At 45.0% G+C, this 14,109-nt stretch overlaps 1 protein-coding gene across 2 annotated transcripts in view; it reads left to right on the top strand.

Moving 5' to 3' along the window:
* Nucleotides 1-3,482: 3,482 nt before the first annotated feature.
* Nucleotides 3,483-14,109, top strand: part of LOC309865935 (conserved oligomeric Golgi complex subunit 2-like) — a 44,054-nt gene continuing 33,427 nt past the window's right edge. Inside the window, exon 1 of one of the 2 annotated variants that reach the window (XM_082732959.1) lies at nucleotides 3,483-3,715. In XM_082732959.1, the coding sequence (XP_082589085.1) occupies nucleotides 3,644-3,715 (72 nt within the window). In that variant the 5' untranslated portion in view covers nucleotides 3,483-3,643. The remainder of the gene's footprint in view (nucleotides 3,716-14,109) is intronic. The other variant, XR_014312331.1, reaches the window with a different exon arrangement.

The raw sequence follows: 14,109 nt of genomic DNA, 5'->3' as shown, positions 1-14,109 counted from the left end.
CTCAAATCCACTCTGGAATGAAACAGGTTATAAGGAAAATACAGAAGATGTTGAAATGGACCTGTTGGCTCATTGTGAGCTTTCCTGGTCGAATGGAGACCTCTACCATGATGCTTGTCCTCCATGTCCCACCCGTCCCATACCTGCTATCCTGGCACCAAAGGGCCATCAGACTTTAGGCTCAGTCTGCAGTTCCAAATGGAAACCCTCTGTTTCCACAGTAGTGGACAGGATGACTCTGGTTGCTGGTGGAAGCGTCAGCTGCTTTAGTCCAACAGTTCAAGAGAGGATCAGAAGAGCATAAGGACGATATTGGAAAAAAATGCTCGGACGAATTTCCAGAACACAATATTTCTCTTTGCAATTTTTGAGTGTTCTGTAGCCAACCTGCCAAAAAAATGTGAAAACTATAAATAGAGAGGAGTGGGAAGGAGAAATGAGGACCTGTCACAGTGCCAGCAAAAATAGGGAACTGAGAATCTTCCAGAGATTCAGAGTCAAAGGGGGTTAATATTTACTTAGAAAAGAAGTCGTGGGCACAAGTTCTAGGATGAAATGAAGGCAAGAGAGGGAAGTTAGGGAATCGAGAGAGAGAGAGACTTGAAGATAAAAAAAAGTCAACTTAAAGTCTCATTCCTCATTAAGGAAAGTACGTATCAGAGAAGAGGGGAGAGACTGGGATATAGTTGATTGCTGATTGTGTCTGGCTCTGATTAGAAGCTTTGTATCCACTTTTTAATTTAATCTTCCAGCCTGTTTCCTGGATTCCAGCTTCTATTTCCTATGAAATAGGTACCATCACCAAAGACGAGAGTCAAACATGTAACAGTAGTCAAATCTTTAACAGCGCGGACAACTAACCAACCAAAAGCTGGCCCGGGGACCCCTGCAGAGTCAAGTGTTACACGCCCAGTGCCTGGATCACGAGGCCATGGTAGGGATCTTGGGAAGGGTTTAGGGTAGGGAGACACACAGCAGGTTCTGGCCAGAGGCTAGTCACCAAACTTTGTGTGGCTGAAGGGGTGTGTACCAACTGAATGGCAGCTCCCAGACGAAACTGAGGGAAATGTACTTTGGGAAGGTTTCCGCTGACTCTCTGCCTTTCCTTCATCCTCCCCAGGGTGTTCCATTAGCATTTGGGGTCTGGGGTCTTGCCTGTTGCTCCTGGCTTTGGTGGGCCACGCCACTGCCACAGCCAGGGCTCCAAGTGGCAGTGCACTGTATGGGCTCTTGACTGTTCCCTCCTTACTCTCGGAAGGAGAACAGGCAGCAGGGATTTTCATTCTTTGTTGGCACCTACTCTCTTCAGCAACCCCAAGATCAGTACCCCAGGCTGCACAAGCTCAGGTTCATGTCTTTACCAAAGGCCGGCAATAATTTCAGAAAGGAATGACAATGAAGGTAAAAAACAGTTCAACTACTCACTCATCTGGACTTCTAGGGCAGGTGGGGTTCCCAGACAACTTTATTCCATCGGTCTGGCACCCTTGCCCCCCTTCTCGGTGCCTTGGTGATGAGTGTGGGCCTTGCTGTTTGCGCTGCCTGAATTTGCCCTTGTCACTTATTAGTACTGTGGCCCTGGGCTAAAAGTCATGCCTCTCAGAGCCAATCGGAATAGCTTATTACACCTATTGATTCTGGCATAGTGGGCCTGTGCGGAAATCTCTCTTCTTCATCCCTCCTCCTTCTCAGTCTTCCCCTCCTCCACCTCTTCCTCCTCCTTCTTTGATGTGTAAACCAAGGTATTTGGGGAGCAGGGAATGATGTGATGTTTGGGATTTACTTTAAAATATATTCAAGACCTCCCCCCTCCCCAAAAGCAAAAATACAGGCACTTCCGGGGCAGTAGAAGGAGGGCCTATGAAACAGTTTGGGAAGCAGAGTGATAAGTACTCGGAAGGGGCGGGATCCTTCTGCTCTACACATTTTGGTGTATGCTTGAGAATGTTCATAATAAGAGTAAACAAACAAAGACCAAATAATGAGGCTTTCATTCCCTATATCCAAATGACCACAACAGGGCATAGAATGCAATTTCATAGTTGTTCCCCTGGCAATTTATTCTGATTCTCCAAATAAGATTCCAGCTCTCATCCTACCTGTCATAGTCTCTGGATATTGACTGGGAACGTTTTCCTCAACAAGGCCTTGCCAGGCCCACTGCTAGGGAATGTATTGTTTCAGATTCTGTACTCAGGTTTTAAAGATTTTTTTTTATTTATTTATCAGAAGAGGGGGAGAGCGAGCACAGGCAGATAGAATGGCAGGCAGAGGCAGAGGGAGAAGCAGGCTCCCTGCCAAGCAAGGAGCCCTTGTGGGACTCCATCCGAGGACGCTGGGATCATGACCTGAGCTGAAGGCAGCTGCTTAACCAACTGAGCCACCCAGGCGTCCCTGTACTCACGTTTTAAAAAAAGTGACCAGTTTCCCGTTTGGAGTGACTCGAATGCAAGACTCACTGTAAGCCGTTGTCTTGCTGTGTCCCATCCCTTTCTAAGGACTGCTTGTGCTATCTCTGGGAGATCACAGCATTGGGAGGGGCAGCCCAGGCCTGGGCTATTACAGCAAAGCTGCAGCCTGAAGGGCACGCGTGAGATCTGTGGTTTGAGCTGTCAGAGTCTCACGGAGAAAAAAAAGAGAAATGAATCATCATTTGACCATGACATTCCCACTAAAGGGGAGGACAGTGGGAGAAAGAGCAAGGGAAGAGGAAAGAAAAATCTCAAAATAAATGTGGGGTGGACGGCAGGAGGAGGGGGGGCAGGTGTGGCGATTGAACCAACGCTAGCCAAACACACGATTCCGCCCATTCTAGAGCGGACTGGACATAAACATGCTCCCACATCTACTTGTCGGCTGCGTTTTGTCGGCCAGTAGCGAGGTGATTCTTTAAGAGCTCTGAGAACCCAAACTTGTGGCCTCCCAGCAGCTGAGCCGAAGTGGAGCTGGGAGCTGCCCAGAGGACCCGAGGCTGCCAGCTGACCACCTTCCTCCCTACTGATCGCTGGAGCCAAGCTCGGCGGAGGAGAAGCCACGCTCGCGGGTGGGTGCGGGGGCTAAGGGCGGAAGCCGGGTTCCCACAGAGGACTCCGCGCCCAGGAGGCTGCAGCGGCGGCGCAAGGGGACCGGAGGCCTGACACCGGGACGCGCCCTCCACTCTGGACAACCGGCCGCAGAAATAAAGGGCCAGCATCCCGCCACAGCTATGCTTCCCGCGGGACAATCTCGGGAGAAGGTCCTGGAAGAGGCTCGCAGGCCGATTTTCCGAGGGAAACGGCGAGGTGGGGAGGGATCGCCCCTGACCCTACCCGCCCTCCCCTCTCCCGCTCACGCTGCATCACCAGTGGCGGGGCTGCTCCGCAGAAACTTACTCGAGGTTGTAGTGTCGCCCGCCGCCGCATGGGGGCCGCATCACCTGCTGGCTCGGCGTTAGCGGTCCGCACCCCTCTCTTGGCGGAGGCAGGTGGAGGCGGGCCTGCGGAGTCCTCTTTCATTGGCCGGGGCGCAGACGCTGCCATGTTGGAGGAAGCAGTGCCTTCTGTTGGGTGGAAACGCCGTGGCTTCACCGGTAGCGTCCGGGAGCGCAGCCTCCTACCTTTCCTCCTCGCTCGAGTGTCGGTGCTGAGAGGCGGCGGCCGGCGGGATGGAGAGAAGTAGGATGAACCTGCCCAAGGGGCCGGACAGGCTCTGCTTCGACAAGGACGTGTTCATGAAGGTGCGCGCCTGGGCTCTGCTCCCCGGAGCTGGGACGTGGGTGGCCTGCCCTCCTTGGCCCTCCGGGGCCTCTCCTCGGGCTTCTCCTGCGGGCTTCCTGGGCCGTCCCCGCCCCGGACGGGTCCTCGGCAGGGACCTCACTGCACTTCGCAGTGAGTCTCTTGGCCTCGGGTGGGCTAGGTGCAACCTGGAGAAAGCACTCCTGTGAAATCGTGCACATTGAAGGAAAAGGCCTGAAAGTTCAGGGCAAGTGGTTTTGAGCTAAACATAAAAGCCCCGGACCCGTAGGACCCGCCTCTGGTACCGTGCGGCACAGTCAGACCGCCGCTCCCCCAGCCTGACAGAAGCCTCCCAGTGCCTTGTGCCTAGAAGCTCAGCGACTGTGCGTTGAACACATCTCTGAACACACGTACTTACCAGGAATCGGGTCAAAAAGGCACTTAAGCTAACGTTTATGCGTGACTTTCGTCTTAAGCTCAGAATGAGAAATCTGAAAGACTGTACTGTCTTTACTGGTTCTGGTCCAGTACTACAAAGCATACCAAGCTCCTTTTCTAATGTTTCCCTACTTCTCTTGGTGAAGTCAGCCTGAAGCTGGCAGCAGATAACTGTAGGACATAAACTTACAGAATAGAAATTTAAACTGAAAAGACTTTACTGACAGGAAAGGTTCATCAGACATAGCCTTGAAAATGTCCCAAGGTTTGAATCAGAGCCAGGAGGAGCTTTATCTGTTTTATGTATCCCTCTGGGTCTGTACTTAAACTATCAAAACGTATATGTTTAATTTCTAAGGATTGGGATTTAGTAGCTGGTTTCAGTGTTAAAAAGTTTTGGCTCTGTAGGTACCTAAAATTCTGAAGAGTTTGAATTTCTTACTTTTTTGTGGCTTCAAGTCATAATATGTTTTTTTCTTTTTTGGGTTAACCAGCTAGTTCCTTTTTGATACTTGCATTCAGATCACATCTCCCAAACTCTGGCTTTAAAAGTCCTTATGTCTGGATCCTCTGTGGTGTGGCCATATCATTTTTAATATGTAGGGATGTCTAGACGAAGGTATATTGTACTCTTGTTCTTGTATGGTGATGTTAAGCCACTGTAATAAAAGGTGTAAAGTGAATGGAGTGTCTGAAGGAGAGCACAGAGTGAATTCTCTGATCCAGAAACCTTTTGTTAATGAAGGACACGTGATGAGGAGAGAGGTCATTGGAAGAAGAAAAGGCACACACATAGACTTAAAGAATCTCAAAGCACGGAAGTCTCTTTAGCTTGTCTGTCTTTGGACTTCGTCAGGCTTTCTTTGGGCCTAACACTAGCATTTTCTAACACTTCCTAGCCCTGCCATCTTTCTCACTCTGAGCTGACAGAATGCCTTTGGTCAAAGCAGCTTCGGAAAATAGAAATCTCAAAATAGCAGTTCTAAAGTAGGACTTAGAGGTAGGAAGAGAGCAAACTGGGAAAGTGGCTAGAATGCCAGCAATTCCATATTCTTTCAAAGCTCTGAAATTTCTGAATATAATGTACAATTTGTAGTGTTAATGAACATGACCCCTTCATACATAGAAGGAAAATACATGGAACAGCTGTTCTGTGTAAAGTGGTATTGATCTTCTATGTGGGAGCTGGAGATAAAGGTTATTTGCAATTTCTGTTTCCATTAGAGAGATGTTTTGTTAAGTTACAGTTCCGAGGCAGAAATGAGCGGAGAGCTTGCTGTCGGGGTTGTATTTCTACATAGGTGTCTTGTTTGGCACATTTTGGAATGAGACTGGGATGGTAGAAAGGGAGATGGGGTGGGGCTGCGGGTTGCACCTTGGACACTGCATACATTGAGGGGTCCACGTTGATGCAGTCTTCATGGTAGAGCTGCAGTCAGGTTTACAGCAGGAAGTTGCATGGTCATATCTGTTGAGTTCGAGCTGACTGGTGGCAGGAGACTACTTAAAAAGTCATGTTTATGAGATCTAATAAGAAATAGAAGGGGAAAGGTATGCAAAAGAGGTAGGTGATCAAAGTTCAGGAATGGCAGATGGGGAAGGGTCACCTGGGGCAGAGGCACTGGCAACATCATACTTTGTCGGCTTAGAAATCCGAAAATCCTTTGGGTTGACAGCCAACTAATAGATGAGCAGGACATAAGGTATTGGTAGTAGAAAGTGGCATAACAGATAAATTAGACCATTTACATGGGTGTGCTATTTACATGGGTGTCCTCTTTCATCTCCAGTCGTACAGAAAAATTAGCAGCCATCCCACGGGACCTCTTCCATCCTGCTGACCATGATCCCATTCTTGTATTTGACCCCTTCTCCTCCTCTCCTGGTACGGGGAGGGGCTCTCCTTCCTCCTCGGGTTCAGTCTCCACTCCGGCTCGGATTCCATGCCCTCCCGCCCTTCCAGGAGCCTGCAAGGATCCTCTCCCCTGCACTCCTTCCCATCACGCGCTCCTGTTTGATCCTCTCCCACTTGACTGCCCCACCTCTAGGTATTGGCCTGTCACTGTCGCGCATCACAGCCAGTGCTCAGGGGTTGACTTGACTTTCCCACCTTCCACCCTTCAGGCCCTGTCGTTCCACTAAAGAGTTCTTACCAAAACTGTTTCTAAGTCAGCGCACCTGACCTTTCTCTGTCTCCTTACTCGACATCGCAGTAGACCAAATGCTCTGCATTGCTTCCTGTCTTTCTTCTACCTCTCTGATGTGTCTCCTGTGCAAAGTCATGCTCCTGGTAGCCACTGAATGCTGACTATGGGCTCAGCCCCGTGTTCCTTTCTTTCCCTAGATGACCTTTTGTGCAGCTTCATGACCACCTATCAGCAGGTAAGGCAGATTCCTGTCTCTGGTCCACACGCTTCCTGAGCACCAGTTCTGTGTATCGGACTTGCTGATCTTTCTTCTTGGATGTGTCTGTGGCCCCTCAGACTCATCAGGTTCAAGACGGAATTCATGAGCACCTCCTCCACGGAAAACCACCTTTCTTATTCTATTGCCTCTCTCGGTAAACACTTCATCCGTTTAGCCTGGAGTCGGGAAACCAGAAGTCAACTCCTACTCTGTCACCTTTCCAAAATCTAGTCTGTTACACCAAGTCCTGTGGATTTCGCTTACTAAACCTCTTGAGTCCATATACTTCTTTCCATCTCTTCTCGTACCTTTGCAGTGCGCCCTTGCCATCACACCGTAGAAGCTTCTCACCCAGTCTCCATGTGCCTTCCTTGTCTTTCTGGCCCCTGGTCTACACTGCAGGCGAGCCACTCTTGTCAGAATGCGGATGTGATCTTGTATGTACCAGGTGACTGGTCAGTCCACCAGCTCTTGAAAAACCATTTTCCCACGCACTCGAACGTATTTCAAAGAGAATCAGTCCCCCATGGGGTAGTTTTCCTTGGTAGACAGTTTGTTTCTGCAATGAGCCATCTGCCTCCTTTGAACTTCTCTGTGTCAGTTCCTCTCTGGAACCTGTGGCTTCGTTGGCACCCCGGGTAGGCACATGATGACCTTTTCCATGAGAAGTGAAGGCAGGAGCCCTCTGGACGGTGAATGTATGTACCCTCATGTTCCATAGGTAAAAGAACCGTGTGTGGGGGTCGGGGGGTAAGTCCTTGAGGCTCCTCCCTGTTCTAATTGGGTGAACTGGGAATTTTGAGGCAGGAAGCAGGTCCTGTGTGTCCTTGTTTGCAGGGAGCATGCATTCTGATGGACAAAACGGAAAAGGGGAAGAATGAGCAGCTGCTCAGATCTGTTTGTACTGTGCTGGCTGATTAGCTGTGACCTGCAGATGTGGGTCCCATCCTCGGCTCTGCTCTCTGCCTGCTTATGTCTGTCTTGGGGCAAATCACTCGCCTCCGGCCTTCTGTTTGCTTGTTAGTATAATGAGGTGGTGCTTATCTATGTGATCTTTGCTGGCTCCTCTGAAAAGACTCTAGTCCATCCTGGCTTGCAGATAAGGAAACTGAGGCCTGAGGGGTGATGACTTCCTTTAAAGCCACACAGCTAGTTGGGGCCAATCACAGGCCAGATCTCCTGACCCCCACGCATCAGTCCTTGGAAATCCTACTGTAATATGTTCCTTTCCAGAGGCCACAGGTGGGAACTGAGGGAAGTGGGACGATCAGAACATTAAGAATAGCGCAGAAGATGGCACAATGTCCGCATGCCTTGGCACCTGCATTTCACCAATAGGGCCACCTCTTACCTTAGAAGAAGTTCCCACAGGGCTGGTGATCTGGATGCCTGGCCTGGAGCTTAGCTATGGTAAATGGGACCAGAGGGAAGTGATGGCTGTTTGAGGTGGACTTTGTTGACAGCAGCTGGAGATAGCAGCTGACAGAGGAGGAAGAGGGAAGAGTGACAGATGGCAGATAGCCGCAGGCCCACAGGTCAGCCACTGTTGCCCAGGGTCGCCCATCCCCAGGAGCCGACTTCATATCACAGGATCTGAGTGCTTACCCTGTGGGTTCTTAGTTCAATGTCACGTCTTGATGACAAGATTCCATTCTCTTCCGCATCAGTGTGAGACAGACATCGTAATGAAATTCTAATTAGCCAAATATGGAATGTAAGCCTGGAACTCATTTTATAGAGAAATTTTCTTATGTGAACTACGTTCCCTGATGATAGAGGAGTTGTGACGATGTAACATCAGATAAAGTTTATCTGATTGGCACTTGTAAGAAGGGTTCCCGGCAAAAAAGAACTGTTTTTTTGTTGTTGTTGTCCTCCCTTTTGATCTTTCCTTTCCATTCCTTTTTTTTTTTTTTTTTTTTTTTTTGTCTTGTGAGCGGTCATCTGATTTATAAAAAGATGCAACAAAAAGTAAAATGGTACAAGATAATCAGTTTCAAAACATAAAAAAGTGAGTGTCTTTAGCCATAGCTCAGAACAGAGGAACTGGGTAAGGAGAATTGCTTGTATGAACTGGCAACAGGAAAAGTTGGTAAAGGAGAGCTGAGGAACTCTATTAAGACATAGGAGTGAGGGGCTCCATCATCATCTGGCATTTGCTCAGTGTCGTCTATATGGTTAGAGATGTCCATGATGGGAACTCCAGCAATCTTCTGGGTCTGGGTCAGCTGATGCCACAGTGTAACACTCTGAAGTACTTCCATACTGAGCAGTCATCTGCATAGTTTGTCTTGTGTGTACGTGGTAATCATTTGAATCTTGGCTCTTTCGCAATCCTTAGAGCCTCTTGATACTTTCACCCCGGTTTCTCAGTTTCAGCCATTACACAGTCAGTTGTACAACTGGTAAACTTGGCACACAGCCCATCCATCATTGACCGGTCAAGTTTGGCTTAAATAGAAAAGTTGATAAAGTCGGTACCAACCAGGATGTGGTAAGTCGGCCCAGCTGTGTGTTTATATTGGAAAAAGCAGGAGGGATGTTGGGGGACTTCTCTTTCCTTGAGTGCATGGGATCCTTCTTTTCTTTCTTGTTAGGTTTTAATCTGTCCTTCTCTCAGAGAAGGATCTCAGAGCTAAGCATTCGCTTCCTGGTCACATAGTTTCTTGCTTTCTCTTGCTTCCCCATGTTCACATCATGCCCATTTCTCCTTGCTTTTGATTTTCTAATTCACTCTTTGTAGTACCATAAAACTTATTTAAATAAAATGTTGGCCTACTAAGTTATTGATTATTAGTAAGTTCTTTGTTCAAAATTTGAGAGCAAGAAGTATTATGTAAATATATCTTTTTGTTATTTAACTAGTCTTACAACATTTAGCATCACATTTCTTGAAACATTTAAACAAATTAATCACAAACTGGGGCTTGGGCTCTTTCTTTCTTTCTTTCTTTTTTTTTTTTTTAAGTAATCTCTATACCCAACATGGGACTTGAACTCACAACCCTGAGATCAAGACCTGCACGCTCCAGTGACTGAACAAGCCAGGTGCCCTTTGGGCTTTTTGTTTTTAAGTTCCTCAGGTGAGGGGGTGCCTTAGTGGCTCAGAGGTTTAAGCTTCTGCCTTCAGCTCAGGTCATGGTCTCAGGGTCCTGGGGTCGAGCCCTGCATGGGACACTCTGCTCAGCATGGAGCATGATTCCCTCCCTCTCTGCCTACTTGTGACCTCTCTCTCTATGTCAAATAAATAAATAAAATCTTAAAAAAAAAAGTTCCTTAAGTGATTCTAATGTGTGACCAGTGTTGAGAACTCTAGCACTGGATAATCCTTTTAAATAGCTCAAGAAATTAATTTTGAAAAGCGAACTAAAAGCCTACATAGATTATGATTGGTGTTAAATTGAGGGGAAAAAAGAGATAAAGAGAAGAAATCAGCTGGAACAGAGTGTAATTAGGTACTCAAATATTTGTTAGATGGATAAATACATTTACGGAATGTAGGGTTTGTTGTTTTTTTTTTTTTTTGTCTCTTCATAAATATGTCAAATGGGTATATAAATTCAAGAAAGGAGTTTGATATAAAATTGATTAAAATGTTAGAACAGAAGTTTTTTAGAATTTTAGTGTTACTATTTCATGATGCTTTTAAGATGATCTCTCTGTAGATGGTGGGAAGATCTTGTTAGCATGTTTTTAATTTTCAAGCTTGAATAATTTAGTCACCGAACAAAGATTTAGAATGAGTTTTGGGAGACACAAGTCCTAGATTATGTCCCCACCTAGCTGGGTCAGAGATTTGAGAGCAGGGGCTGGAGGGAAGAGCTCCAAGGACATTTTTGTATACATGCTGATACCTTGGGCGGGAACACTCTTCCCACACTTCCGGTGGCTAGCTCTTTTGTGTCATTTGGATCTCAACTCATTGTTCTATATTTCCTGGTTCATCCAAGTTAAAATACATCCCATTTGTCACTCAACCTTTACTGTGTCCTGTTTTCTTTTTAGCTGTGATCACTATTCATTAATCACTATTTGATCACTGTTCATTAATATAATGTTTGTCTACATATTTATTTTCTCATTTCTGCATTAGAATATCTGCTCCTTAAAAGCAGAGACCTTGTCTTTTCTTTTCATGACTGTGTCCCCAGGTCTTAGAGCAGAGCTGGAGTTGCATGATAAATATTTGAGGAATATTTATGGGATATACAGGGACATTTATTCATCTCTGTTGTCCATTGTTTTCAAGAATGGTTGGAAACACACACATACGTGAGCTCACACAAACTTACTATGTCTTTCAACCCCTATGTAGTGTGCAGATTAGTGCTTAACTATTTTGGTTTTTTGTCTCGATGAAATGGGACATGTTTCATAAATTTCATATGCCCTCTTAGTACTTCTCATCATTACAGAGTGATGGTTCTGGGGGATTCTGCTTCTCGTGGAGATAGTATATAGTGATTTTATAAGTCCATGTATCTGGGAAGGAGTGTTTTACTTCTTGGCAGCTTAGAGAACTTCAATCTTTCCAAATTCCATGTAATTTTCATAGCATTAAAGCTACTAATTTCAGATTATTGGTAAGTTTTAAATGATTAATTCCCAGGTTACTTTGAATTAGTCTTTGTTTGCCATCCCTGATTGCAGCTAGTTAGTAAAGTAGCTAAACTTTTAAACTCTACTTGGTTTTAATTTTGAGTGAAGTCACTGCTTCTCTCATGGTTAATGGTTCTTAATTACCTGCAGCTTGTCTGGTTTGCTCATTTATTTTCCTGTGTTCCAACACCTCTTGTGATCTCCCAACTTCTGGCCTTTTGGGGGATTTGTACTTTAACTGGGTTCAGATAGGAAATGCCCCTGAGTACAAAGAGAAGATATTTTTCTTCTAACTTCACTATCTCCTATTATTAATGGATTACATTGTTGTGGTACATGTGTTACAACTGATGAACCAGCATTGATACAGTATTAATTAAAATCCATGGTTTACATTAGGGTTCACTCCTCTTTCTATAGTTCTGTGGGTCTTGACAAATGTATAATGTTATTTACCTACTGTTGGTATCTTACAGCCTAGTTTCATTGCCTTGAAAAACCCTGTACCTCATCTATTTGTTTCTTCTCCTCTCTCTGCACCCTCCTTGCTCACCCCTCAGCCCGGGATCTTTTTACTGTCTAGAGTTTTACCTTTTTAGAGGCACCTGGCTGGCTTAGTTGCTAGGGCATCTGACTCTTGATCTCAGGGTTGTGAGTTCTAGCCACCACATTGGGTATAGAGATGACCTAAACAATAAATAAAAATAAAAATGTTGGTTAATTTTTACCTTTTCCAGAATGCCATAGAGTTGGAATCATATAGTATTTAGCCTTTGAGACTGGTCCTTCACTTAGCAATATGCATTTAAGGTTCTTCGAAGTCTTGTGGCTTAATAATTCATCTTTTAATTGTCGAATAATCCGTTGTGTGGGTGTGGCACAGTGTACCTGTTCACCTACTGAAGGAGATTGGATTGCTTCCAAGTTTTGGCACTTCAGAGAATAAAGCTGCTGTAAATATCCGTGTGCAGGTTTTTGTGTGGACACTAGTTTTAAGCTCTTTTGGGTAAATACAAAGGAGCACAATTACTGATCTTACAGTGAGAATGTGTTTAGTTCTGTGAGAAACTGCCAAGCTGTCTCACACAGTGCCTCCCATTTTGCATTCTGACCAAACAGTGAATGAGAGTTTGGTTGTCCCACATCCTTGCTAGCATTTGGTATTACTAGTGCTTTGGATTTTATTTGCAATTTCTTAATGACATACAAAGTTGAGCATCTTTTCAGATCCTTTTTTTTTGTTTGTTTTTAAAGATTCTATTTATTTATTAACAGCACAAGCATACGGAGAGGTAGCAGCAGGCAGCAGGAGAGGTAAAAAAAGCAGGCTCCTCGCTGAGCCGGGGGCCCAGTGTGGATTTCAGTCCCAGGACCTGAGCTAAAGGCAGATGCTTAACTGACTGGGGTTCCCAGCCACCGCTCTTTTCACATTTTTAAATTAGGTTTGATTTCTTGTTGGTACTAAGACATCTTTATATTATATTTCTTATTTTAAGTCCTTTACCATGGCTGTGTTTTGCAGATATTTTCTCTACTCTGTGACTGGTCTTTTCATCTCTCTCTCTTTTTTTTTTTAAAGATTTTATTTATTTATTTGTCAGAGAAAGAGCGAGCGAGAGTGAGCACAGGCAGACAGAGTGGAAGGCAGAGTCAGAGGGTGAAGCAGGATCCCTGCGGAGCAAGGATCCCAATGTGGGTCTCGATCCCAGGACGCTGGGATCATGACCTGAGCCAAAGGCAGCTGCTTAACCAACTGAGCCACCCAGTTGTCCCGTCTTTTCATTCTCTTAACAGTGTCTTTTACAGAGAAGTTTAATTTTAACAAAGTCCCTCTCATCAATTTTTTTCTTTCGTAGATCATGCTTTTGGTTTTATATCTGAAAAGTCATTGCCAAATCCAAGGATCCCTACATTTTTTCTTATGTCATCTTTAAGAAGTTTTGCATTTTACGTTTAGGTTTTGTGAAAGGTGTGAAAAGTTTGTTTTTATTCTTTTCATTTGTTTGTTTTTTCTTATCAATGTCCCATTGTTCGGTTCCATTTGTTGAAGACTGTCCTTGCCATTGAGTTGCCTTTGCCTGTGTGTGTGGATGTTGTTCTGGGCTCTCCACTCTGTTCCAAGCACCTGTCTCTTTTGCCAGGCACCTTCTGTCTTAATCACTATAGCTTTAATAGTAAGTCTTGAGATTGGGTGGTGGCAATCCTCAATTTCCTTTTTTTCCCCGCTCTTTAATATTTTGTTGACTACTCTGGGACTCTTGGTTTTCCAGTTTTCCATCCAAATTTTAGAGTCAACATGTTGGTATCCACAGAATAACTTCCTGGCATTTTGATTGGGATTGCATTGAGTCTGTCGATCAGTTTGGGAAGAACTGACCTCTTAACAGTATTGAGTGTTCTTACCCAAGATTGTGGACTTTCTTTCCACTTCACATCTTACCTTGCTTGTTATCTTTCATCAGAATTTTATACTTTTTCTCATATAGATCTTGTGCATATTTTGTTAGATTTGCACCTAAGTATTAATTTTTTTGGTATGCTAATGTAAATGGTCTTGTGTTTTTAACTTCAAATTCCACTTGTACATTGCTGGTATATACGAAAGCAATTGACTTTTTAAATTTTTTAATTAAAATTCAATCTCGTTAACATACAGTGTACTTTTAGTTTCATGGTTAGAATTTCGTGATTCATTGGTTGCATACAACACCCAGAGCTCATCCCAACAAGTGCCCTCCTTAATACCCCTCACGCAGTTACCCCAACTTTTCCCTCTCCAGTAACCCTCAGTTTGTTTCCTGTAGTTAAGTCTCTTGTGATTTGCCTCCCTGTCTGTTTCTATTTTTCCTTCCCTTCTCCTATATTCATCTGTTGTTTCTTAAGTTCCACATGTGACTGAAACTATATGGTATTTGTCTTCCTCTAGTTCCATCCATGTCCTTGCAAATGGCAA

The sequence above is a fragment of the Mustela nivalis genome (assembly GCF_964662115.1).
Source record: "Mustela nivalis genome assembly, chromosome: 5".
NCBI lineage: Eukaryota > Metazoa > Chordata > Mammalia > Carnivora > Mustelidae > Mustela > Mustela nivalis.
Note: the sequence above shows the minus strand (reverse complement) of the source record. Positions and strands in the feature narration are given on the sequence as shown.